Source organism: Hemiscyllium ocellatum, chromosome 10 (assembly GCF_020745735.1).
Source record: "Hemiscyllium ocellatum isolate sHemOce1 chromosome 10, sHemOce1.pat.X.cur, whole genome shotgun sequence".
In the NCBI taxonomy this organism is placed as follows: Eukaryota; Metazoa; Chordata; class Chondrichthyes; order Orectolobiformes; family Hemiscylliidae; genus Hemiscyllium; species Hemiscyllium ocellatum.
The window spans coordinates 44124029-44151366 of NC_083410.1; the positions used below are offsets into that span (position 1 = coordinate 44124029).

The 27338-nt window shown below is 38.2% G+C and overlaps 1 protein-coding gene across 1 annotated transcript in view; it reads left to right on the plus strand.

Moving 5' to 3' along the window:
* The window catches only part of gpatch2 (G patch domain containing 2), a 298747-nt gene that overhangs the window by 43227 nt on the left and 228182 nt on the right, over nucleotides 1-27338 (plus strand). Inside the window, exons 4-5 of the mRNA XM_060831453.1 lie at nucleotides 4751-4933; nucleotides 10039-10118. Of these exons, the coding sequence (XP_060687436.1) occupies nucleotides 4751-4933; nucleotides 10039-10118 (263 nt within the window). The remainder of the gene's footprint in view (nucleotides 1-4750; nucleotides 4934-10038; nucleotides 10119-27338) is intronic.

Consider the following 27338-nt stretch of genomic DNA (forward strand, 5'->3'; position numbering starts at 1 on the left):
CATTGGAGCTCAATGACATCTTATATTTCAAATTGCAATATTGAAGTGGTGAACTGTAATATTAGCAAGTCAGAAATGTGCTGCACTGATGTGGCGATGCTGGTGTCTGTCCAATGCCGGCCTCCTTGAATGGAGGGTGCAAGTGATTATTGTATATGAACTGTGCCCTAAGATGAGGAATTTTGACCAAAATAGATGGCTAGCGAAGATTTTGGTAGGTTGTAGATGCCAAATACCCATGCAGACTTTCATGTTGAAGATCGACGCAGTGTAGTTGCCTCCCAGTGAAGCCAAGTATATAATAATGTGACATTAATGCATGTAAATAGGTTCCTCACCACTTACCAATGAGGTTCTCATGTGGATGTGCAAAATGTTTTTTTTTCTTAACTTAAAGAATTTTTCTCTTGTTCATCCAATATTTTCCCAAATGACTCACATGTTGTTTGGGAACTGGCAAAATTCTGCCCAATGTTTCAGATTGATGACTTTCATCGGAACTTAAGAAAGGTAGAAATGTAATAGCTGTTAGCAAATGAAATTGCTAATGTAGGGAGGTAGAACAAAATGGAAAGTACGTGATAAGTTGGGAAGCAGGAGAAATAACTTTACAGAAGTCTTAAAAGTACAAAAGTCAAGGGGAGTGAACCAAAAAAATTATTTTCTAGGTCTGACCTGAATTGCTAAATCCAAATGCAAAGTCAGTAAATAAAGAAACCAAAAAAAAATGAAACCGTTAAAAGGGAACAAAATGGAGACAGCTGAAATGATCCAAAATTTGTTGAACTCAGCATTGAGTTCAGAAGGATGTTGAGTGCTGAGTTGAAAGATGGGGTTTTGTTGCTCAAGCTTTCGTTGAGATTCATCGAAAGGCCAAGTGTAGAATGATTGGAGTGGGGGCAAGGTGGACAACACATATGCCTAAAGGTAAAAGCTGTAGAGAATTGAAATACCAATGGCAAGCACAAAGTAGGTGTAAGGTGGCAAGCTGAAATGGCAAGTGACTGGAACTTGGGATCATGCTTGTGGACAGGACGGAGGTGTTCTGTAAAGCATTGTCTAGTTTGCAATTGGTGTCCCCTGTGTAGAGCAGACTATATTGTCGGCAGTTAGTACACTAGATTAACTTAAAAGGTGAATAAATAAATTGCTGGTTTGTTATAAGGAGTTGTGGAGGCCTTAGATGATTGAACTGCAGTATGTGGATTGAGATTTTTGTGTGCAGAATGAGGAACATTCTTGTTTGAGAAAGAAATGAAAATGTACCTAAAGTGCTTGTTTGAAAGATTGAATCATTTCAATAGATGCTACAGATGGAAGAACTGGGGAATGGAATCATGTCCTCACAGGAAGCGGAGTGTGAGGAAATAAGTGTGAGTCTTTAGATTTGTAGTAAAGTATAATTGGTAACATATTACCAAAAATAGAAATAGGGATGTCAGGAAGTGCAAAGAAAAAGTCCACACTCTCTACATGTTCAACTCCGATCAGGATAGTCCAGGAGCTCCCTGCTTTTTCCACAAATGGAGGCCCAACAAGATTTCATCCAATGCCACAGTTATCATAGAATCCCACAGTGTAGGAGTGGGCCATTCATCCCATCGTGTCCACACTGAGCCTCCGAAGAGTGTCCTACACTTCCCAATTTGACCCTTTCACCCTGCATTTCCCATGGCTAATCCACCTAACCTGCATATCCATGGACATAATGGGCAATTTAGCAGGGCCAATCCATCTTTAGATTGTTGGAGGATACTGGAGCACCCATGCAGATATGGAGAGTACATGCAAACTCCACACAGACAGTCGCCCGCAATTGAACCTGGGTCTCTGGTGCTGGAAGGCAGCACCAGAGACCCAGGTTCAATTGCGGGTGACTGAGCCACCATGCCACCCTCGAATATTTGGCTGAGCATATTCTTATAGTAAGTAACTATTCTTTAACTCCATTCATTTCCTCTAAATAAAACATGTTGCTCTGGGAACCTGCATGTGTCCTCATTGTACCTTCCTTTTTTTGGACACGTGTTGCATTCCTTGTTCCACTCCAACTTTGGCCCACTCTATCTATTTTCTGCTACATTGATAATTGTATCAGAGCTGCCTCTTCTCTTACCCACAGTAACCATGAGTACACTTCCTCACAGCTGTTTCCCGAATTTTAAAAATCCATCAATCAGGATATCTTTATTAATCAATAAAATTGTTCATTTACTATAAAATAAAACAAGTTCATCTAAGATAAAAATCAGTTTAACACAATTTAAATTTGGAAATTATAAAAAGTTGCCCTTCTAAATAACCCAACGTGTGCACACCTGCACACAGGTGGCTGAACAAAATAAATATTTTCTCTGCAGTTGAATGACTTTGGGTGAAAAAAAAAAGCATTTTAACCAACAATTATTAGTTTTTGAAGGAAAAGAGATAAGGTATGAAATTTTCAGTCACCCTTCTATGTAATTGGATGTCACACAGCAAAGTCAGTTGTCACTAAGATCCTCACAGACAGTTCATTCAGGAAATGTCAAAAAGGACTGTTTCAAAATCATTTCAGGTGAACAATTGAATTGAATTGAGTTGAATTGAATTAATCGTCATGTGTACCGAGGCACAGTGAAAAGCTTTAAGTGAAAAGAGTCAAGTGGCATAAATAAGTAAATAATAGGTAAACAGCAGCAAAAACAAAAACACAGTTACAGGCGAATGTTAAGAGTTTGTGAGTGCATTCTGTATTCTAGTAACAGTAGGGTAGAATTTGTTTTGAAACTGGCTAGTGTGTATGTTCAGGCTTCTGTACCTTCTCCCCGATGATTGAGGTTGTAGAAGAACATTGCCAAAGTAGGATGGATCTTTGAGAATGCTGGCGGCCTTTCCTTGACAGCGGGCCTGGATCAGGGATCAACTAGATCAGTGTTTCAGTTATCTGCTCAAAAGGGCTTTCTCAAAAAGGCAAAGGTTGTGGAATGAACTTCCAGAAGAAGTGGTGGATGCAGGTACTAATATAATGTTTAAAAGACATTATATTATTAAGTATATTATTATTAAGTATATTAATAAGAAATGTTTGGAAAGATATGGGCCAAATGCAGGCAGGTGGGACTCGTATAGTTTGGGATTGTGGTCAGCATGGATGATTTGGACCTAAGGGTCTGCTTCCATGCTGTGTGACTCTATGAGCTGGATAGTATCTCTCTCTCGCGACTTGCTGTAGCTCAACGGAATTCCCATGAATACCAAAAATACCACAGCTCCTGATGACCACAAGGTGCTCAGACATGTAACTTCTAGTAAATACAGCTGGTAGCAATCTTGACTTTTTACTTCACTAAAAGTCATTACCTTCTCAGCGATCTGTTAAGTAAACAGGTATGGTCTCAGTGCTCCCAATGAATCACTATCTACAATTCTTTAAATATAAATCCTCAAAGAAAGTTATCCTGGATATTCTGACGAGTGGCAATCAGTCAGATTACTACACAGTTCATGTTTTTTAATGTTCATAATGAGATCTGCATTTCATTTTTATCCTGGCTCCTTCAGAAATGGAAAGCATGGCTGTTCATAACAAAGGATAGTCAAATCTCTTCTGCAGCAAGTTGTTGAGATTTTGAGATTTAAAAGTCCAGTGACGCAGCCAGACATTTTCATAGCTGTTGTGAAAGCCTGAGTGTGTAAAATGAATAGGGGGTTAGTGTGGCAGTGAGTTAATGAGTTAGGATGCTAGGTAGATAGTGTGCTATGTTAGTGTGTTGGAGTGCTTGGGGTAGGTAGAGGGTAAGATTGTGTGCAGTTTGCAGCAGTGGGGGAGGCGGCTGAGTGGGCAAGTTTGTTATCAAGCCTGATGGTGGAGGGATGATGCTGTGTCCTAGGGTTGTAAGGGCACTGGTGAAAAGGATGTCATGGCTGGTGGCAGTTCAGGCAAGCAGCAGTATGGGGAAGGGAAAGTAGAGTTGTGTAGGGTTTGGGCTAGTTTCGTCAAGGGGGTGATTTTTGAGTGTCTGGGAACTGTAAAAATTGGGGAAGTGTAATTGAAGATTGGAGGTTTCTGCAATGAGTTATGGGTTACAGTTTAATAGTTACCAAGGATTTGACTAGGATTTTAATAAACAACTTTCCTGATTAATTATTTCAGAAGTGGCAGCCTCAATGTTAGTGCTTTTGCCTTTTTAGCCCAAGAGACAGGGGAAATATCTGTTGAAGTCTTCAATTTCCCAGGCAGTTCTCACTGCGTCAGCAGTGTCTTAAGATTACATTGGGTCCTGACATGCAGTCTGCAGTGTTCCATTGATTACCTGGCAATTGGAACATATTAAGAATGAATTGGCTTCATAACAACACTCTTTCACGACCTTGCCTTTTATTTTTCTTCCCACCTTTCACTTGCTCAAAGTCTGTGACACTTCAGTCCCTCCTGGATTCTGATGAAGAATATTAAACCTGAGATTCTATCTTTGGTTCTCTCCAAAGACGTTGTCTAATCCACTCAGTATTTCCAATATTTTCTGTTTTTATCATTTAATTTATTCATACTGCTCCTTTCTTTTCAATCATTTTGGCTTGTATGTAGAGATTTAAATAGCATAAATTTTATTTCTCTCAGCATATTAAAACAAGTATTTCATGGATATTTAGTAAATCTTAGAAACAGACATGTCAAGTTATTGCTTATTTGTTCGCTAAGTAATATTTTTATTATACAATTTTATTTAAATTTGCTTGTTTTAAGACTAGATTTTTTTTCTAAAAGGTGATGATGAGCAAAGTGACTGGTTTTTTGAGGGTGAACCTGGTGGTGCATGTGGTATCGCAGGGATCATTCCGTGGTGGGAACAAGATGATGCCTTGGAACTCGAGACAGAATTGCCAGATCCGGTATTTGAAAGCATCTTAACTGGCACCTTCCCCCTCATGTCAAAAACAGCTCAGAGAGGTCAGTACCAATCTTGTTTCCAGTTGCAGGTGTGAGGCTATAAAATAATTTGACATATTTATTTTGAGAGTGCAGTTGCCCATATTCAAAACATAGACTATCAATTTTACTTCACTGAAATTGTTTTTACTTGGGAATTTTATTTCTTTTCATGCCTTTGCCCAGTGTATAATTGTATTAGGAAGAAATTGGGTTGAATCAATTTGTTTAAAAAAATTAAAAGAAGCAAGACAAAAATGATTTGTAACAAAGAGAAAACGAAGATGCTTTTGTTTCATATTAGTTGTAAAATTTGTAAGAATACTGAAATTTTTTTATGAATTTGTATTGTTTGATCAACCTGGTTTATGCTTTATGCACAAGTTTCATTTCAATACTTTTCAAAGCTTCCTTTTAAACATATGTTATTGCATAACAGTTACATATGTACATTTTGGAGTCTTTGACCTGTAATAGAATTCATTACGTAACAGTGAATGACCAAAATTGCTCAGACAAAACTGACACACAAAATTTAAAAAAAACTTGTGTGGTTTTCACTCATTCATGGGGCATGGATGTCTCAATCTAGGTCAGCATTTATTCCGTCCACATTGCCCTGATACAGTTCCAAATCAGAATAGCTTGGCAGGGGAGCTTTCAAGTGATGGTGTTCCTTTGCACCTACTGCTCTTGTCATTCCAGATGGTTGTGGCTTGGAAGAGTGATACCAGAGGAAACTTTGTGGGTGCATCTTGTAGATGCTGTACACTGCTGCCACTTTGGTCACTGGTGGAGGGAGTGCATGTTGAAGTTGATGGATGGAGAGCCTGTCAAATTGGCTGTTTTTTTTTCTTGGGTGGTGTCAAGCTTTTGAATCTTGTTGGAGATGCATTATGCAGGCAAGTGGAGTGTATTGTATGACAGCCATGACTTATGCCTTGTTGATAATGGGTAGGCAATGGGTAGACAGGAAATGAGTTACTTATCATAGAATTCCTCGCCTCAGACCTGCTCTTGGAATGACAGCATTTAAATGGCTGTTTTAGTCTATTTATGGTCAATGGTAGCCTTCAAGATTTTGCTTCAGGATTTCAGCAGTGATACTGTCATTAAACATCAAAGGGCGATAGTTAGATTTTTCCTTGTTGGGTATAGTCATGGCCTGCCACTTAATTGATGAATGTCACTTGCCATTTACCAAGGCAAACCAAAGTGTTGTCCGGGTCTTTTATCATTTGGACATAGGCTGCTTCAGTGTCTGAGGCATTGTGCATTGTGCAAATATCATAGAACATCCCCACTTCTGACTTTATGCAGCAGCAGGGGAGTCATTATTAAAACAGGTGAAAGCTGTGACACGATTATGATGAACTTTGGTGATAATGTCCTAGACTGAAGTGATTGACTTTAAACAAGTATGCCATCCTTATTGTGCCTGGTATGTCTCCAATAGCAGAGCGTCTTTCTCTCCCCTTTTCCTATTGGCTTCAGTTTTGCTAGATTTCTTTGGTACATTTGGTCAAATGCTGCCTTGATGTCTATGCCACTTCCTTTTGTTTCACCATGAGTTCAGCTATATTGTCCATGTTTAGACTCAGGCTGTAAAGAGATCAGGAGCAATGTGGCCCAGTGGACTTCAAACTGAGTATCAGTGAATGGGCTATTCCTTTCCAACTGTTTAGATTACTTACAGTGTGGAAACAGGCCCTTCGGCCCAACAAGTCCACACCGACCCGCCGAAGCGCAACCCACCCATACCCCTACATTTACCCCTTACCTAACACTGTGGGCAATTTAGCATGGCCAATTCACCTGACCTGCACATCTTTGTGACTGTGGGAGGAAACCGGAGCACCCGGAGGAAACCCACGCAGACACGGGGAGAACGTGCAAACTCCACACAGTCAGTCGCCTGAGTCGGGAATTGAACCCGGGTCTCTGGTGCTGTGAGGCAGCAGTGCTAACCACTGTGCCACCGTGCCGTGTTGTTTGATAGCATTGTCGATGACCCCTTGCATGACTCTTTTGATGATTGAGAATAGACTGTGATGGTAATCATCTGGATTGAAGTTGTCCTGATTGCTTTGCACAGAACATACCTGGATAATCTTCCACAATGTCAGTTATATGCTAGTGCTCTAACTGAAACTGGAACAGTTTAACGAGGGGCGCATCTAGTTCTGGAATATAAGTCATCAGTACTAATGCCAGATTGTTGTCAGAGTTTTTGCAGAATCCAGTGCTTTCAATCATTTCTTAATAACACACAGAATTATCCAATTAATTGAAAACTGGGGACTTCGGGAAAAGGTCCTGTTGGATTGCCCATTTGACATTATCTGGCTGAAGATGGATGAAAATACTTCAGTCTTGTCTTTTGCAGTGATGTGCTACAGATCTCCTTTCATTAAAAATCGGATGTTTGTGGAGCTATCACTTCTGATACTTGTTTAATTGACTATCACACTTTACATCTGGATATGGCAAGACTGCAGAGCTTAGTTCTGATTTGTTGGTTGTGGGATTGCTTAACCCTTTCTATTGCTGCTGTTACTTGGCAAGGGAGTTGTAGTGTCACCAGGTTGACTCCTCATTTTCAGCTATGTTTGGTGTTGCTCTTGCTGCCTTCTTTGAACCAGTTTTGATCTCGTGGCTTGATATCAGTGGTAGAGTTAAGAGTGTGCCAGGTGATGAGGTTGCAGATTGTGGTTGAATACAATTCTACTCGAGATGAGTTTTGAGAAGATTTGTAGCTCAGGTTGAGGTTCTGCATGTAGGTTATCTCCTCTTGATAATTACCCACAGTGCCTCATGGATGCCCCATTTTGAGTTACTAGTTCTGTTAAATATTTGCCCAATTTAACCAGTGATAGTGCCACACAGCATATTGGAGAGCATTCTCAAAATGGACACCATACTTTGTCTTGAGAAGGACTGTGCAATGGTTGCTCCTCTTGACACTGTCATGGACAAACCCCTCTGTGACAAGTAGATTAGATAAGGATGAGTTCGTGTAGATTTTACCCTCTGGATCCTTCATCATTGCTGTAGAGTCCAGTAGCCATGTCGTTTAGGATTTGGCCAGTTTGGACAGTGCTGATATGCCAATCTTGGTAAAGGACTAGAGTATGTTTTGTGCTCTTAACACTCTCAATGTTTCCCTTTAGTAGTGTTTCCCTTAAGTACTGATTCATTAGGAAATGGGGTGATGGCGGTTGCAGTAGATGCCAATCAGTGGGATGTTCCGTTGCCCATATTCATCTAGATGCCATGAAATTTCATGGGATCAAAGTTCAGGGCAGCTAGGGTAAGTCCTTCTCAAGGGTATACCACTACGCCAGCACCACTGGTCAATTTGACTTGCTGGTGAGACAATACAGATGGAATGATGATAGTGGTGTCTGGGACATCACCATCTATGCCAGACTGTTGTTTAATTAGTCCATGAGACACTTGTCCAAATTTTGGCACTAGCTCCCATGAAGGTAAGGTGTTGTTTCGTGTGCTTAGATTGATGCCAGGCATACTTTCTGGGTCCTTTCCTTGCTTTAGCCTTTGTGGTTGCCTGATACAACTGAGTGACTTGCTAAACTAATTTAGAGGGAAGGATAGCAGATGAATGAGAACATCACTAACTGCAAGTTCCCTTCCAAACATTCACCATCCTGACATGGACATATATATTGCATTCCATTGCTGTCACTTCATCAAACTTCTGGAAATGCCTCCCTAACAGCACCTTGACTGTGCCAGTTATGGGTTACAAATGGGTGCACCAATGTGAACTGTAGCATTCAAACAAGTAACTTGCCATTGTCTTCTCAAGGATGGGCAATAAATGCAGGCCTAGTCATTGGCATCATGTCCTGCAAAAGAATATAAAAATCCACAATCTGTTGCCTTCCAGGTAATTGTTTCACATTGGCCCATAACTGCCACATTTTATAAAATTAAATTTGCATATATTATGCAAATGACTAAACTTACTTAATACAGTTATTAACCAATTCCTGATCTGAAAAAAAATGGAATTTTCAATGAAATCTGTAAATCTTCAAATGTAAGAAAGAATTGCATTATTTATCTCATAGAGGTATACTTGATGTGGAGATGTTGGTGTTGGTCTAGGGTGACAAAGTCAGAAGGTTCACCACACCAGGTTACAGTTCAGCAGGTTTATTTGAAATCACAGAAGCTTTTGAAAACTGTAACCTAGTGTTGTGTGACTTCTGACTTTGTCCGTAGAGATGTATAGCATGGAAACAGACCCTTTGGCCCAACTCATCTATACAACCAGATATTCTAAATTAATTTAGTCCCTATCATCTTAAACCTATGCCCTCTAGATTTGGACTCTCTTACCCTGGAAAATCCATGTATTGGAAATGGGACTGAAGTGAGGAGCAAATTGACGCTGAGCAAAAATCATTGAATCCCAACGGCATGGAAAAAGGCCATTTGGCTCATCCAGTCCACGCCAACCCTCCAAAGAGCATCCCATCACACCACCTAATCTGCATTTTCCACAGTTCACCCACCAAGCAAGCACATCCTTGGACATCCATGGGCAACTTAGTAAGGCCAGTCCACCTAACCTGCATATCTTTGGACTGTGGGAGGAAACCAGAGCACCCAGGCAGAATGTGCAAACTCCACTCAGACAGTCGCCCAAAACTGGAATTGAACCCAGGTCTGTGGCACTGCTAACCACTGAGCCAACATGCCATCCACATTTGTGTCATCAAGTAACTGAAATTTATATTTCTATGAAATAGCATCTTCAAAAATAGTTCTGAATCTTATGTTCAAATTTGTGGACAATGTGGAGCAGTGGAAGATTTATTCATTTAAATTTATCTGAATAAATTTTAACATTATTTGTCAGGTCACTTATTTTAGTGTCACAATGTGAGTGCAGTTTTTAAAGGGTTAATACATTTCCTTGATCAAGTTAAGACATTACTATTGTCAATAAAAATTAACAATTAGATTTGCCAATTACTGTTTGTTTGACTGGCAATGTTTTAAAGGGTTGAGATCAAAGTGTGCCCCTGCTCCTTCTGACTGAAATAGCTGTCGAATAGGTCATATCAAAATCTCTTAAACTACTGCTGGTTTGATAGGTTTTCAAGCAAGACTCACTCGACTGTCTGGAATGGCAAATAGAAATGGCAGAAAGGAGCCCAGGAAGATATCCACAAAGGTAAGCACATTTATTCTTTCTCCTTGTCCTGTGTTGCTGCTGTGATAGTTTAGATTGGTACCTTACTGAAGTTAGGTGGTGAAGATGTTACAAAGACCTTGGCCTGTGACCTCTACCCTCTCTGGTCATGGTTCAGGTGGTCATCTATCTCTTGATCCCTTTCCCACCTCCTTTCTGTTTCGCTTCATTGCGAGCCTGAGCATAGCTGGGATTTGTAGCCTATTTTCCAGTCTTATTGCAATCTCACAGTGGTGTTTTATAGGAGCCATTACAACTGATGGATTAGTTCTCATGGTATTTATGACATATGACGTACCCATGGTGTTACCAGCAAAGGGCATGCAGAAAGGAAAAAAAAACAACTGATTCCACCTCCAAAACCTGAAGGGTGTTGAGCTTTAAATCATTTTGTGAAAGGTGTGCAGATATACAGTGCTGTGTTTGTCTTAATTTTTGATCGCGAGAAATCTATTCTAAAATTGTTCTAAGTATCTAGAAATCGGCTGCTAATGTGAGCTGTTGTTGGTGAGAAAAATACATAGCTACCTGGAATGGTGTTATTGAACTATGTCAGCTATGTATAACTCCACATGGTTTATGAAAAATTCTTGGATTCCAGTGCAAGTTTTGTTTAAGAGATTAGGATTAAGATAAATATTCATTTTTAATCCATGTATACTGACCAGTTTTTGTTTTAAAAGGTGACTCTTGTTTTTATGTGATTATTAGCAGAGTACAAAAGTAAATTAGTAAATTTGAGACTATTGTTTTCTTGTGAATATATAATTAATGCATATGGATTAGGTTGTTTTCTTTGTTTTGATATGCTTTCATGGCATGCACTACATTTTGATTTCTTCAATGGAAATTATGTTGCATAATACTGGCTTTGATTGATTACAATATTTTACCAAAAATTTCACATAATATGTACTGCCAAATATCTATTTATTTTAAGTATCATAAAAGCTTTCTCAATTATCTATTTTTCTTTAATGTATTCAATTTTATTTTGACAATTTTATAGAGCATATTTAGTCATAGAAAACAAGGACACGAATTTATGAAAACTGATTGAATCTAATTTAATTAATTTACTTTTAATTCTATTTACTGTTCTTTGAAATATAAAAAAGAATCCTGACTATCCTACTCTTGCTCTATTTGGTTGCAAAAAAAATGGAATGGTGCCTTAAGCCTCATAGAATTAAAACAGAAAATTGTTCAACTGTGTCAGTAAATGGATTTGAGATTATGGGTATGAGTAGGGTACCTAGCGCCAAAGTCTTGTCACAGAATTAGATGTCAAAAATCTTCTTCAGTTTTAGATATATGGTTCACAGCCACTGGGTATGATTAATATATACAATCTAAATCATTGAAAGTTCCTCTGTTCTTTTCGTAAAATACAATAGAGCACAAATCACTTAAACCATGGGAGGATAACAATTGGAAAATAATGCATCTTCTCTACCAATGAATTGTCAGTTATATCTAATTTAACCAAAATCAATTCATCTTTCTTGCATTAGATGAAACTACTTGCAATAAATCTTCACCTAATGTTTGATCCATCTTTTTGATACATCTACAACACTTTATTTTCAAGCCTGCAATCCTGCATTTTAAATCTATGGAAATACATAGAAGTCTTGTTTTTTTCTGCCCTTCAGTAGCCAACATTTGCTTGCTACTCAGGGACTATTTAGCATATCATTTTGTCTTTTCTTTTTATGTATTTAATTTTCTTGCATATATGTAATTGTACAGCGTTTTGATTTGTATTTTCTTTTGACTCCATTTCTGTTTTTTTTTTCCCCCTTTTTTGTGTCTTCCTGGAATTTTGTCTTGTGTTTTAAGCAAGCTTTATTTTATATTATAGTTAGTTGGTCAATTCTCCCAGAAACTGACTGTAATTCTACAGTCAAGCTGTAGATAATAACTGGGTTATGTACAACATCTATTATTATTGTTTCATTCATCCCTGATTGGCTGGAGTGTTATGATTTGAGGTGACTATAGAAGTTAACAGTTATTAGTTCATTGACAAACTTACTGCCAGGTTACAGCACAATATGTGAATAATTAGTGTAATTAGTGAAATCAACTAATTTTTTGACCGGCAGTTCTTGCACCACTTGAGTACTCACAAGACTTTGGTTGTTACTGTTTTGTTCTTTTTTTCTACCATTTTGACCTTTTTCACAGATTTGATTGTTTTGTTTATATTGTTTCCTTATTACACTGATTTGGCATTTCTTGCTTTTAAAGTCTGATCCTAGGGAGATTTAAATTTGTTTTCTTATTTAACCTGATTTGTGAGTTTAAGTTGCGAATTCTGAATGTCCAGTTTATCGATGAGTTCATTGCAATATTTATTTTTAGTAAAACAAAGCACAACAGTTTATAAAATTGAGAGATTTTGACAGCACATTTAAGGAAAACATATTCCCACTGGCAGGATGATCAGTATTGTGATGATACAGATTTACAATCAACCTTTTTTATGCCATAAATTGCTAAGACCTAGAAGTCACATCCTAAAAGACTAGATTCAATAGTGTCCTACAAAAAGAAATTTGATATTTGTTTGAAGAGGAAAATATTACAGGGCAATAGGAAGTAAAGATATGCCATGCATTACATATCTCTTTCAAAGAACTAGCACAAGTCAGCTGATTGTGATTGTCAGAATGGCCTGATAGATTGTATGATTTTATGAACAATAAAGCATAAATGATGGCCTCTCAGGCCTCTGCTGGCTCTTTGAAAGAGCTGTCCAATTGCTACCAATCCGTGGTTCTAAAACAATATTCACTTCATGTACTTTATAATTTTCGATCAGAAGTTGCCATTGAATTTGCTTCCATTCTTCTTACGAATTGTAACTTCCAGGGCACAGAAATACGATGCATATCTTTCCTGCACCCCACCCATCTGTTCTGATGTTCTTTTCAATTCTTCTGCCACTGGCATCAGTCTTCCTTCTTTATGCTGTCAAGTCAATATTGACCATTTATAATTTCAAGCTTCTCTATTCGGAATTTTACATGTAGGTGTAAATGCATCATTGCTCCCTTTTTTAAAACCCCAGTTTACCCAGTCACAACAAATATTTATTTCTATTTTATCCTTGATTAGCATGTAGCTAATGCATTCCAATTAAACTTGGTTAGATCGTTCTTGTTGGAAGTAAGTCATCTCACCTCCAGGAGAAAAATTATAATGTTTGCTAATGATTACACAACATTCATCATCATTCACAGCTACTCAGATACTGAAGTAGTTTATGTCTATATGCAAAAATACATGGACAATATCCAAGCTTGGGTTGGCAAGTAACATTCAGACTTTCAATATTTACTCCTTTCACCATCAATGCACAGTGCCAGATCTGTGCACTATTTACAAAATGCGCTGCAGTAACTGGTCAATGTTTCTATGACAGCACCATTTAAGCTACAACCTCTACCACCTAGAAGGATGGGGCATCAGATGCATAGGAACAATAGCACCTACAAGATCTCCTCCTAGCCACATGGCACCCTAACATGGAATTATATCATCGTTCCTCCACTACTGCTGAGTCAAAATCCTGGAAGTTCCTTGCTAGCAACACTATGGATGTCCCCACACTCCAAGAACTGCAATGTTTCAAGAACGCAACTCCCCACCACACCCTCCGGTCAATTAGTGAAGGATAGTAAATTTAGTCTAGCCAGTAATGCACATATTCCATGAACAATTTTTCAAAATGATCAAAATTCCAAAACAATCCTGAACGAAAAAGAGTGGAGTTTCATTACAAGAAAAAGTAAAAACAACAACAAGCGCACACACACAGACGCATGCAATGAGATTCCAAAGAAAGATGGCAAAGGGTATCTGGCCTTGTGCAAGAAGATATAAGAAGTTGTACCTTAGTTTTTTAGAATCTTTGAGTTGAGAAAATGAAAAGCTTGTGTCCAATTGTTTCGCTCCTGTCTGGTTTCTTTCATAATGGTGATACTGCAGGTGGGTTCTGATGCTCTCAGTGAGTTGTGATATTTAGTATGTTACCTTACATAGTTTCTGAGGTTGACAGAGAGAGAGAGAGAGACATACACAGATCTTGTTTACAAATCCATTTTTTTTCTTGCCTGTCATCTATTGATCAAAATTAGCTGTTCGTAAAGGTCCATTTGTATATTCTTGAAACAAAAACAAATTGCTGGAGGACCTCTGCATGTATGGTGGCATCTCTGGAGAGAAAGCTGAGTTGGCATTTCCAATCCATTGGCCATTCAGAACTCAATATTCCTATATATCCCTGTATCTGCTCATTGATTTCCCAAGCTGAATACTTCACAGAAAACTTTTCATCTCAATGCCTAATTTGCAGAAAGGTGTGAATTAATGGGGGATCTTTTATAATGATGATAATATTGGCTCAGACTGATCTTTGTTTACTGATGGGTTCAGGAATTTGGCTAAACCTATACAGGTGATCAGAGGAGCCATTTGTCAATATTTTTCCTTTTTCCACTCATCTTTAATCCATGAATCTAGTCTCTCCAGAGAACTAAACATCCTCATCCATTGCATTGTTCTAGTAAACCTCTTTTGCATTCTCCATTATAAAGATTTTGTAAAATTTTCATTTTTATGATTTTATAATAAAAGCAACATTCTTATTTATTAACAGCCTTATCAACTTTGTCCTCCACATTAAAATATTTTGTATATACACCCTTAAACTGTCTCCAATCTTGCTTCCCTTTTAGAATTGCCCATTTGGTTCATAGTACCTCTCCTCCTCCATCCTCCAAAAGGTATCCTTTAAGACGTTTCTGTATGATATTTCATCTGCTGTGTGTCAGTCTTTGTCATTTGTCTGCTTATGACCTTGAGAAGAGAGGTATTGCCTCTCACATTTGTTTATTATATTTCTGAATTTCATGTAATCTGCAGATTTTGAAATTGTGGTTTACAGATCTATTAAAAAGAACTGTAATCCTATTACGCACTCTTGGGAAATATCACTCAATGCCTTATTTAAGTCTAAGAAACAACCCCCTCATTGCAACTTTTGGGTTTCTGTCTTAGCCAATTTTGTATCCACACTACAACAGTTCAGCTAATTCCATGAGTTTTAATTTTGACAACAAATCTATTGTGTGGCACTTCTATAAATGACTTTTGCAGGTACATATACAGACCATCAACCACATTACCCTAATCAGCCCTCTCCATATATTAATCAAAGACCTACATAATGTTAATTTAGCACAATTTGTCTTTAGTAAATCCAGGTGCTAATCAATTTTGTCTTTGAAATTCTTTCCACTGACATTAGACTGCCTGGTCTGTGGTGCAAGGTTTATCTCTCTCCTGTTCTTGAGCAGAGGTTAAGCATTTGCAATATTCCAGTTCTGTTATATCACAACTATACATCTAAGAAGAACTGGAATACCCTGGGCACAATTTTCAACCTTAGTAAACTAGCAACATCCCATTTGTACCAGGTGTTTTTCTATTTTTGACTAAAGCCAATCACTTGGGTATCTCATGTTTAATTATTTTTATCCTATACAATTTTTTTAGAATCTCCTCTTTCACTGCTACATTAACAAAATCCCTTTCTCTGCTGAAGCTAGAATACACCCATTTCCTATATTTGCTTATATCTGCCCAAGAATTATTTTTGGTCGTCAGTTGACTCCACCTTATTTTATGTTACCTTTCATATTAGTCTACGGGCTAATCTTAGAACCTCTATACTTCGTTATTCCGTCTTTCAGAACTTGTCTGTTTTTTTTAAACAGGCATTGTGGTGCTCTACCTTTATATTTTTACTTCATTCATTCACAGAAAATGGGTGTCTCTGGCTAGACAAATAGTTACTGCCCATCTCTAATTGCTTAGAGTTAGGAGACCATCACATTGCTATGAGTCTGGATTCCATGTAGGCCAGACCAGATAAAGATGGCCGATCTCCTTCTCTGAAGAGCATCAATGAACTAAATAGATATTTACAATAATCTGCAGTGGTTACATGATACCATCAGGTTAGCCTTTTATTGTAGTTTTTTTCTCGTGAATTGAAATTTCAATTTCTAGCCAAGTGTTATTTCTATCCTGGACCTCCGAATGAGTCTGGAATTCCAGATTACTAGTCTGGTGATGTTACCAGTACAGTACCCCTCGCTCTTGCATTTCATCTGCTTTTGTTTGCCACCTTCTGCTTCATTTAATTTCCAACCTTTTATTCGTTGGGGAGCTTTACTTCGGTTATCCTTCTTTTCCTGCCCTCCCTCTCACTTAACCCATCCTGTATTCTATACCAAACTATTTCCTCTTTGAAGGGCTCCCATTGTTCAATCACTATTTTGTCTACTACTTTTAATTCTAGACCATTAGACTATTTTAACCTTACTAAAATAGTTATTCATTTGAATATTATTGATAATTTTGTTCATTGACCTTTTCCATAACTATTTTTGGCCTACATTATAATCATAATTTCCTTGCACTGACTGATGAAAATGGGTTCTCCATCCTTCACTTGTTTCCAGTGACTGCTTCCAAAGCTGTTTCTTACCTCTGAACAAGGATGTTTTTGATAGACATTCCTAGAATTCATTGCTGGTTTGATAAAAATGTTATTACCCAGTCTGCATATACTTATGTACAGACTGGGAAATAATAACATTTTTATCAAACCAGCAATAAATTCTAAGTATATGCAGACTGGAAGCTTTCCTGGCACAGTGGGAGTGTCTCTACCTTTAAGCCAGGAGGCCTGGGTTCAGGCATACTTGCTCCAGAGGTATGTACAAACGTCTCTGAACAGGTAGATTAGAAAGTATCTATACTATAATATGTAATAATTATGTGATAAGCCCCATTATAGAGTAAAAGCAGAACTAACAAAACTATGATTATGTTGCTCTGTTGTTATCTAAAAACCAGTTTTGATCAGGATTGAAACAAGCTAGTTGTTTCTGCATTGTAGACTGGAGTTGTGTGCTGGGTTCCTGGAAAAATCCCCACAGTTGAGTTCAAGGGAATTCCAAGGGAAAATGAAAACTTCTAGAAGCTTCTGGAAAACCTCATTAATGTTGAAAGATTTGGAGGATTCCAATTCACTTGCACTTAACGGTTAGCCAGGAAAGGTTAAAGGATTGAAACCACCTATAATTCCAGGGCAGCTATGAAACTGAGCTCATGACTCCTCTCCTGACCTCTGACACCCACCAGAGCTGACACACCTCCCCCTCCCACCACTCACCCATCATGACCTGGATTCAACACCCTCAATCCCCCATCAATGCACGGACGTGACCCTAATCCCTCCCCCTTCACTTAACTCTTCTCTACCTCCCCGCTCCCAACCAACTGGCACCATATTCCCCCTCACCCACCTGACACCCTGCTCTGCCACCTACATGGCAGCATAACCTGTTTAACCACCTGATACCCTATGCCTTTACACACCTGACACCACATTCCACATTGGCCTGCCCCATTCCACACACCTCTGGTATTTGGTCAATGGCATTTTATCTGGTCGCAGTTAGAATTAAATCTCAACCCAAATTGGAATTTTGAGGCCATTAAGTGAGGAGATTTTGAGGAAACATAAATTTGGTTGCTATTTGTAAGAGCATGTACTGTATCCAGAGTGTTTAAAGATTTGACTATTTTGGAAAGTTGAATTGTGATTATTTTTCGAATTGAGGAAAATTAAATAGCACTGCAGACTCAACATTGAAAGCAACAAGAGATTTACCATTTAAAAAGGTCATTGCAAATAACAAATTATGGATTGTGTAACAGTATCAACAGTTTTGATTGATAACAGTCAACAATGATGTTGATTTGCTAATTGTTTGAATTGATTGCTTGGGATATTCACTTCCCATGATCTTTGAAATTTCATCAGGTTTTAATAAAAAAATTAGTATAACAGTACAGGTTATACTAACAAAATGCTAATTGCATGTAAATATTTTTGTACCAATAGTTTAGAAAGATGGCCTTTTTAGGGGATGAGAGTTATTACCTCAATAATGCACAGAAATGTAAATCCCAAGAGAGTGAACTTTATTGGCTGAATGATATTTCTATTGTAAATAAGTTCCTGATACAGCCAACTTTTCATGAATTTAATTGGGATTTGACCTTGTGATGACTCTGAATAATACTTCTAAGTTGTGGTAAGTAAGATGAAAATGAAGATTTTCATCAAATGGAGCAAATGCCACAAATAGCCATGCTGGAAAGTTCACATATTGAGTAGGTCACACCTAAATATTGCAAAGTTGGTTTTGTATTAAAATTAAATTGAACTTTTTCCTTTTGCCATTTTAAAATACAGACTTAATGTTTTACATTTCTTATTGTATCACTGCTCCCAGTAAAAGAGCTGACCTCTAAGTATAGGATCTCCGTAGTCTTATTCCAGACAACTGAAGCATAATCCTGTTTAACCCAACTTGTATCTGTTTGTAAAATGTAAAATGTGTGATTTCATTGCAAACAAGTCAATGGACAAGCCTGCTAAGTTTATCCCACCCTAAGGGATATCCACACATCATGAATTTGTTGATGTCTTGTAAACAAATGTATGAGTGCTTTGCTGTTGAGAGTGGACCCGATGCACTGAGGTGAAGTTGTAGAAAAGAGTTATAGCAGTTTTCTAGCATGTGGTAAATGGAGGAGTGATATATTGCCTATAAGTAAATTATTGAGTCAATAGCTACTGTGATATCAAAATGATTTATTTTGGGAGTTAAAAAATCATTTGTTTGGATTGATTAGTATTCATTAATTATGCTAATTATCTAGTGAGCAACCAGATGTTTTTTAGAGCTAAGACTAGAAATGAATTACAAGTCCTATTTGTTTAACTAAAAATAGTAACATATTATTGTGTATTACTTTTTGAAATATTTAACTTTGGAAATATGGTTATGTTTCTGCATGCAATGTAATTTAATTTGATTCAAACTCTTTCTTTGTCATTCCTCTATTTTTGCTGTCTCTTTGCTTAAATTCCATTGACCGAAGGCCTATCGTTTACTACTACTATTCTGTCTTCCCATATTTAACAATTTGTAGCAAAAACTTAGTGCAGCAAAGGTTAATGAAAAAAAATTCAGCCAACTGGGCATGCTTTGAAATGCCATCCAATTGTCCACTCTAGGCCCTTGAAGTACAAACATTTTTATGTGACTCTGCATCTCCTGAACTGAGCATGCAAATAATAAATGCAGCAACACATAAGTTAACTCAGTAAAGGATCATTCTGATTTTAGCTGTTTTCACCCATGTAAATTTGAGCAAAAATTACCTTCACTTTGACGCAATATCAACCTCCCACCCCACTGACCCTCTTCCACCTTGGATTTGGCGAGAAGGGGGAAATAGTGAAACAAATTGGCCCTCGAGAAAGACTTAACCTATTTTCACCATATCACTAATTAAGTTTGTGGCGAAAAGGTCCATGAAAGGAGTTAACTCACGGTAATTTGAGGACTTCAACATACCGCCTCCCTGTCCACCTGCCTCTCTTACAGGTGAGGTAGTCTCCCAACTACCTGTCTGCCAGGTTTAGCGAGATCTCCAGTTGGTCCAATCTGGAAACAACTAGAGGCATGAACGGGGAAAAGGGCTGACTTCTGAACTCTAAATCCTTCCCATGTCCCCACCTTCTGAGACAAGTATACAAATACTTTTAGCTGTAGGTTCCCCTGAGTAGAAGATCTAGTCTAGCAAACTTCAGGATCCAGAAGCTTTGGCCTCTGATTAGCTGGCAACTTCTGATGACCCACAACACCCATACTAGTGACTCAGTGACAAACTGGCCAGTCAGCTGTTAATAAGCTGACAGACTGACAATGCAGTTTCTCTTGGCATTAGAGGTGTGCAGCATTAGTTACCATCTAGTGTGCTTGCCCCCATACTTTTAAATAAGATGGGAAAATTCTCTCCTTCAAGATAAAGAACAGCACAATGTTTAGAAATAGAACTGTATGTTGAACCTCAGTATTATATCTGTGGTACATTACCGGGTTTTGATTTCTACATCTGGGAAGCACTTGTTGCATGACAGTAAAATACATATGAATTTATAGCTAAATATATAAGTACTTCCTTGACATTAAAATTCACTATTGTTTTTTGAAGTGTATAATAACAAACCGTTAATTTATTTTTAGTGTAATGACTTTATGTATCCTAGCGATGATAGTAAAATTATAATTGATAAATGATCATTGTTGGAAAGATGGATCACAGTGACTTGAAACAGTGCATATTTGTACAGTAGTACAGCATACATTTGGAATATGTTTATATAACATATTGAAAAAATAGCATAATCCAGAAATCTGAGTCAATTTATATACAATCATTAGTGCTAGTAAGTAAGTTATTGTTTGATATTTGGGCAAACTAATTTATAGCATGTAAATTATTCCTTAGATGCACTTTAATCATAGTCATCTATTGATACAAGATGGAATCTTCTGCTTTTTGATGTAATGATGACAGACATAAAAAAGGACAAAACAGTTGCCATAAACAGAAAAGCCCACCAGACATTATAACCATCAGATTCTTGTGTAGCCACTCTGTCGGTTTTCTGCTCGAATGTCTTCCTGGAAGAATATTGGCTTGCTTTGCATGAAGCTGCCAATTATTCACGATTGGCAGCCCCTATGAGCAGTCATGCTGTGTAAGATTCCATAGCTGCTAGTGGCACAGCAACCCATAAATCCAGGAACGGTGACTATGGCAGGTATCTTTTCAGGTTGATCGCGGGGTGGGAGTCACCTGGAGATGGTATCAGCGAAGTTGCAAAAAATTTCAGGAATGTAATTTTGTTCTTGCTCCCACCTGTGCCATAGATCATACACGGATTTGAGCAAATAAAGTTCCAATCCCCCTTCAGCCTACGCTGGCAGACAAGCCACTGTTGAATTGTACCAGTCAAGAACTCTGAGTGTGTGAGTCAACAGCAGACTGGTTCTCGACTGTATTCCAAGTTTTCAAGATCCTGAGGCTTCTTTATATTCACTGAGAAAAGGTAAATGAGTAAAGCAAATTAGGTTAAAGGGTACTAGATAGTTGAGATGGTAGGATGCCAAATTAGTGAGGATTTGGATAATTGTTGGCTGAAGGGTTGAATACCAGAAGGGTAGGATGGCAGGTGGTTAAACGGGCAAGGTGGTAATTGATTGAGGAGGTAAGATCCAAATGGGTGAGAGAGTAGGGTGTCATTTAAAAGATTTTCTTAAGCAAAAGAAAGGAATTTATGGCTCGGTAATGTTGAGAAACATGAAATGTAACATCAAATGCACACAACCGCCAAACAAAAGTAAAAAGGTGAGAATGTCTCACTTAAAAGCAATATCAATAATACGTAGTTTCTAAAAAAAAGCCCTGAGAGTTCTTTGTGTTTAGTTTAACTTGAGACCACAGTTGTTTAGTTGATGACTTGTATCCTTACCAGAAGTGAAATCTGTAGATATCCTTGAATTCAGTGAATGATGTTTCTCCAGTGACTTTACCACTGGATGTTATTTTTTGAAGGTCTGAAAGAAAACAAGGAGAGTTAGAGAAATAAACTTGCAGTTCTTCTGTTACAAATCTATTTTCTCCCAATCTGCTCTGCCCAAAAGCTGTTGTCTGAAATGCACTTCATTTATGCATTCCCATATCTGGCTTTTTTTTTCACTCATTTTGTTGACCGGTTAATTTCAGTTCAGTTTGGCTTTTGTTTATGGAAGGTTCCATGAAGCTTGGCTATTAACTTTGGCTATTTTTTTATATTTAAAAAAAATCTTAATTCCATGAAAGGCTCCAGCAATTAAAATCTAATGATAACAGTTGAAAATTGATAGTTTACTACTATAACAGTTACCCAACAGGCAGGTTTATTTCCTCTAACGTTTTCTGGATAACTATTAAGGCAAGTCTGTCAGAACAATGCAATGTTTCTAATTCTAAATTCAAAGTCTGGGTCTATTCTCTAGTGTTTGCCCATTAGAAGTTTCAACCTGTGGGGTGTTGCCTAAGATGATAACTATATTAAGACTTCCACATCAATGCAGAAGTACTGTCCACACAATTGCAGTACCTATCATCCCACACAAGATCTAGGCCATTTATTTGTGTGCAGGAGAGTTATTTATGGTAATTTAAAAAAAACTATATGATTGGCATTGGACTGTAAAACAAAACAACGTCAATCAAATTAATCAGCAAACCGTATCAGCTGCACCACCTTTAAATAGCACTATTTCTATACCTTGGTGCTTCATCATGATGCAGATGCAGATATGAACCTGATCAAGAGTACATCGGCAGCTTGCAGGATCAAATATATTTTTAACACAGAATCCCTGTGTTTTGATTTGAGAGCTTCCAGATATTGCTGTTGCTTTCAAATTAGTTTTAAAGAAGATTACTTGTCATGATCCTGTGCAAGTGGGAAAGATGTCCTATAGGTTTGCTTCCAAAGGTTTGTGCAAATAGAAATGCAAACAATAAAATAAACTAACCTTTTGCACTGTTGTAACCACAACACATTGAATCATGACAACAAGATCTTTCACACCCATGGAGAAAACATATATATATTTCTCAGCCTTCAAGATGCCCACCAGTTTATTTGTAAACTTGCCGTACAGTTTTGTGACAACAAATATATTTCATCCTAACTAGTTCACAAGGAGAAAGGAATTGAAATTCAACCAATATTTAAATAAACATAGAGGTAATATATTAGTCTGGAAAGAGTTGCAGTGTGCTATGGCTGAGCAAGGATTATGGGTTAAAAAGTTTGAATAATATCCTACCAGTTCTACTTCAACAATACACCACAGAAACATGTGTTAGGTTCTGAGTTAATTGCACCTATATCTATTTATGTTTGATAGTAAGAAACATTTTCACTGGACAGAGTTCATTGCACCACATTGTATGGGAAAAGGGCAATGTGGTTACCAGAAAATGAATCTAAGATATAAACAACTTCAGAAAAATGGTTTTCAGATCCATTTTAAATATAACAAAACTATTTATTGTCTGTCCACCTTTGGGATTTTCTGTACATTTCTACTTCAGGACACTGAACAATATTCTTCCACAGGATTGGCTGTTGTTAGCTGAGCCAGACTTTGGTGACTATTCATAATTGTCCTTGAGGTGGTGATGGTGAGCTACTTTCTTAAGTTGCTGCAGTTTCTATGGTGGAGATGCACCCAAGATGCTGTTAGGGAGAGTGTTCCAGGATTTTGATCCAACAACAGTGACAAAGTAGTTCCAAGTCAGGATGGCATGTGACCTACAGAGCACCTTGCAGGTTGTTCCCATGTGTCTGTTGCTAGAAAAATCTTCATGAATCACTGCAGTGTATACTTTGCAGCCACTGTGTATTGGCTTTAGAGAGACTGAATATTTAATGATGGGCAAGGTGCCAATTAAGCAGGCTGCGTTGTCCTACATAGTGTCAATATTCATGAGTTTTCTTGGAGTTGCACCCATCCAGGCCATTGGAGATTATTTCATTAAATGCCTGACTTATACCTTGTAGACGGTGGGCGCTATGAAACATCAGATGGTGAGCTTCAAGCTACAGGATTCTCAGCCTCTAACCTGCCTTTGTAGCTGCAGTATTTATTTGGGTTTGGTAGCTAAAGATTGTTTGACATAGAACATTGCCATGATGAACTCCTGAGTGATGTCCTGGGAACTCCAACAAATACAAGTATGCTCCTTTTATGCTGGACATTATGCTAATCAGTGGAGAGTTTTCTTCTGATTCCCGTTGAGTTAAATTCTGCAAGGACTCCTTGGTGCCATGCTTGATCTAATGCAGCCTAGATGTCAAAGGTAGTTGTTTTCAGTTTGTCTGTTGAGTTCAGCTTTTCTGTCCGTGTGTGGACTAAGGTTGTAATGCTGTCTGTGACAGAATCCAAACTGAGTATCAGTGATCATATTATTGCAAAGTGTTATTTGATAACACCTTCTATCATTCTGTGGATGATTGACAGTGTACCGATGTGTTGATAATTGTGTGGGTTAGATTTGTCCTCTTTGTGATCAGGCCATACTTGGGGAATTTTCTACCTTGCTGGCCAGAAGTAAGTTTTCTACCTACACAGGAGTAGCTTTGCCAGAACATGGTTATTTCTGGAGCATATGTTTTAAGTGCGTTGCCAGAAACTTGTCACGCCCATCAACTTCTTAGAAGTGCATTGAGTGAATCAAATTGGCTGAAGATTTGTATGTATGATGCAGAGTACCTAAAGGGAGGTCAACTTGGATATTTTGAGATTTCATTAGGGATGCATTTTCTAAATTGTTTTGGCGATTCTTGGAAGATTTGTGTGACCATGAAAAGAACTAATACCCCAGAACGTAGGTTATTTTGATCAATTTATTTTCGAGTCATAGAGATGTACAGCATGGAAACGGACCGTTCGGTCCAACCCGTCCATGCCAACCAGATATCCCAACCCAATCTAGTCCCAATTGCCAGCACCCGGCCCATATCCCTCCAAACCCTTCCTATTCATATACCCATCCAAATGCCTTTTAAAGGTTGCAATTATACCAGCCTGCACCACATCTTCTGACAGCTCATTCTATACACGCACCACCCTCTGCGTGAAAAAGTTGCCCTGTAGGTCTCTTTTACATCTTTCCCCTCTCACCCTAAACCTATGCCCTCTAGTTCTGGACTCCCGACCCCAGGGAAAAGACTTTGTCTATTTATCCTATCCATGCCCCTCATAATTTTGTAAACCTCTGTAAGGTCACCCCTCAGCCTCTGACATTCCAGAGAAAACAACCCCAGCCTGTTCAGCCTCTCCCTGTAGCTCAGATCCTCCAACCCTGGCAACATCCTTGTAAATCTTTTCTGAACCCTTTCAAGTTTCACAACATCTTTCCGATAGGAAGGAGACCTGAATTGCACGCAGTATTCCAACAGTGGCCTAATCAATGTCCTGTAGTGCCGCAACATGACCTTCCAACTCCTGTACTCAATGCTCTGACCAATAAAGGAAAGCATACCAAACGCCGCCTTCACTATCCTATCTACCTGCGACTCCACTTTCAAGGAGCTATGAACCTGCACTCCAAGGTCTCTTTGTTCAACAACACTCCCTAGGACCTTACCATGAAGTGTATACCTCCTGCGAAGATTTGCTTTCCCAAAATGCGGCACGTGGCATTTATCTGAATTAAACTCCATCTGCCACTTCTCTGCCCATTGGCCCATCTGGTCCAGATCCTGTTGTAGTCTGAAGTAACCTTCTTCGCTGTCCACTACACCTCCAATTTTGATATCATCTGCAAATTTACTAACTGTACCTTTTATGCTCGCATCCAAATCGTTTATGTAAATGACAAAAAGTAGAGGGCCCAGCACCGATCCTTGTGGCACTCCACTGGTCACAGGCCTCCAGTCTGAAAAACAACCCTCCACCACCACCCTCTGTCTTCTACCTTTGAGCCAGTTCTGTATCCAAATGGCTAGTTCTCCCTGTATTCCATGAGACATAACCTTGCTAATAAGTCTCCCATGGGAACCTTGTTGAACGCCTTACTGAAGTCCATATAGATCACATCTATTGCTCTGCCCTCATCAATCTTCTTCAAAAAACTCAATCAAGTTTGTGAGACATGATTTCCCATGCACAAAGCCATGTTGACTATCCTGAATCAGTCCTTGCCTTTCCAATTACATGTACATCCTATCCCTCAGGATTCCCTCCAACAACTTGCCCACCACCAAGGTCAGACTCACCGGTCTATAGTTCCATGGCTTGCCTTGACTGCCCTTCTAAAACAGTGGCACCACGTTTGCCAACCTCCAGTCTTCTGGCACCTTACCTGTGACTATTGATGATACAATTTATTTTAATTTTATATTAATGTAGACACAGTTATAAAATACACATAAATAACAATCTTTTGAATCATACTTTTAATGACTTTGTAACATCCTGAAAGTATTTTAAAACAATAGATTACTCTTAAAGTGTAGTCACTGTTATACTGTGGAAAAATGTGGTGGCTTCCTTGTTTACAGTATGGGACCGTAAACAATGGATATAGAGGACTTAATAATCTGTTTTGATGATGATCCATACCAATGGGAAAACTCCGTCAAAATGTGGCTCGGAATCTTTTATACACTCCTGAGAATATTTGCATAGCCTCCTCAATGTATTTTTCTAATTAGCACAAATAAAGATAAAGGTACTTTCCGAGTTTCCCATTTACTGTTATACTTGACTATCTTTACAGCTGCTGTTTTTGTAAGAAAATGGAACTGTATTGCATCTTCTCACTGTAGTATCCATTGTCTTAAATCATAGAAGAAGACGGATGTTTTTACAAAATCTCACATTAAGGATGCTTTAAGGTTAAGTTTGAAAGACCAGAATATAGATTTCTCAACTTTTTCCATCATTTTTGAAATCTGATTTGGTAGTCATCTTGTTCACAACTTATATTATTTTCATTAATGTGTATAAATCCCAAAGAGATTAAATAAATTTGAAATACTTAATTGCTGTATATCTTGTATAGTATAATATTTTAGTACTGAGCTTGCTATGTTGGGTCAGTCTTCTGGACTGGATGTTGAAATGTTCATTGACTAAAATTTAATATTTTAGTTTAGAAAATCCACGCAACTAAAAATTTAGATTTATTGACCAAGGTTTTCTGCTGGGAGAGTATGCTTCAACAGGGGAGAGAAATTTCCAGTAATCTCTCAGTAAAGGTTTTCTTTCGTAAAGTTGAAACTTTGATTAAGGGTGCTTTTCTTGGGTTTTGGGAATCACTTTAAATTTAAGACTTAAGTCAATTACAATTAAAGACTGTGTTGAGAAAGCCAATGTAAAAAATTTCTTGGAGTAAAAAGTGAGGTCTGCAGATGCTGGAGATCAGAGCTGAAAATGTGTTGCTGGTTAAAGCACAGCAGGTTAGGCAGCATCCTAGGAACAGGAAATTTGACGTTTCGGGCCGGAGCCCTTCATCAGGAATGATTAGAAGCAGGAATGGGAAATTTAGCCCCTCAACTCTGTTCTGCCTCTTTTTCTTAATTCCCTGAATGTCTTCAAGGCTGAGCTGTTACACTTTTGATTGACAAAGGTCTCAAAGGAGATGGGGAAAGTGGGGATTGAGGCCACAATCAGGCTAGTCATGATCCCCTGA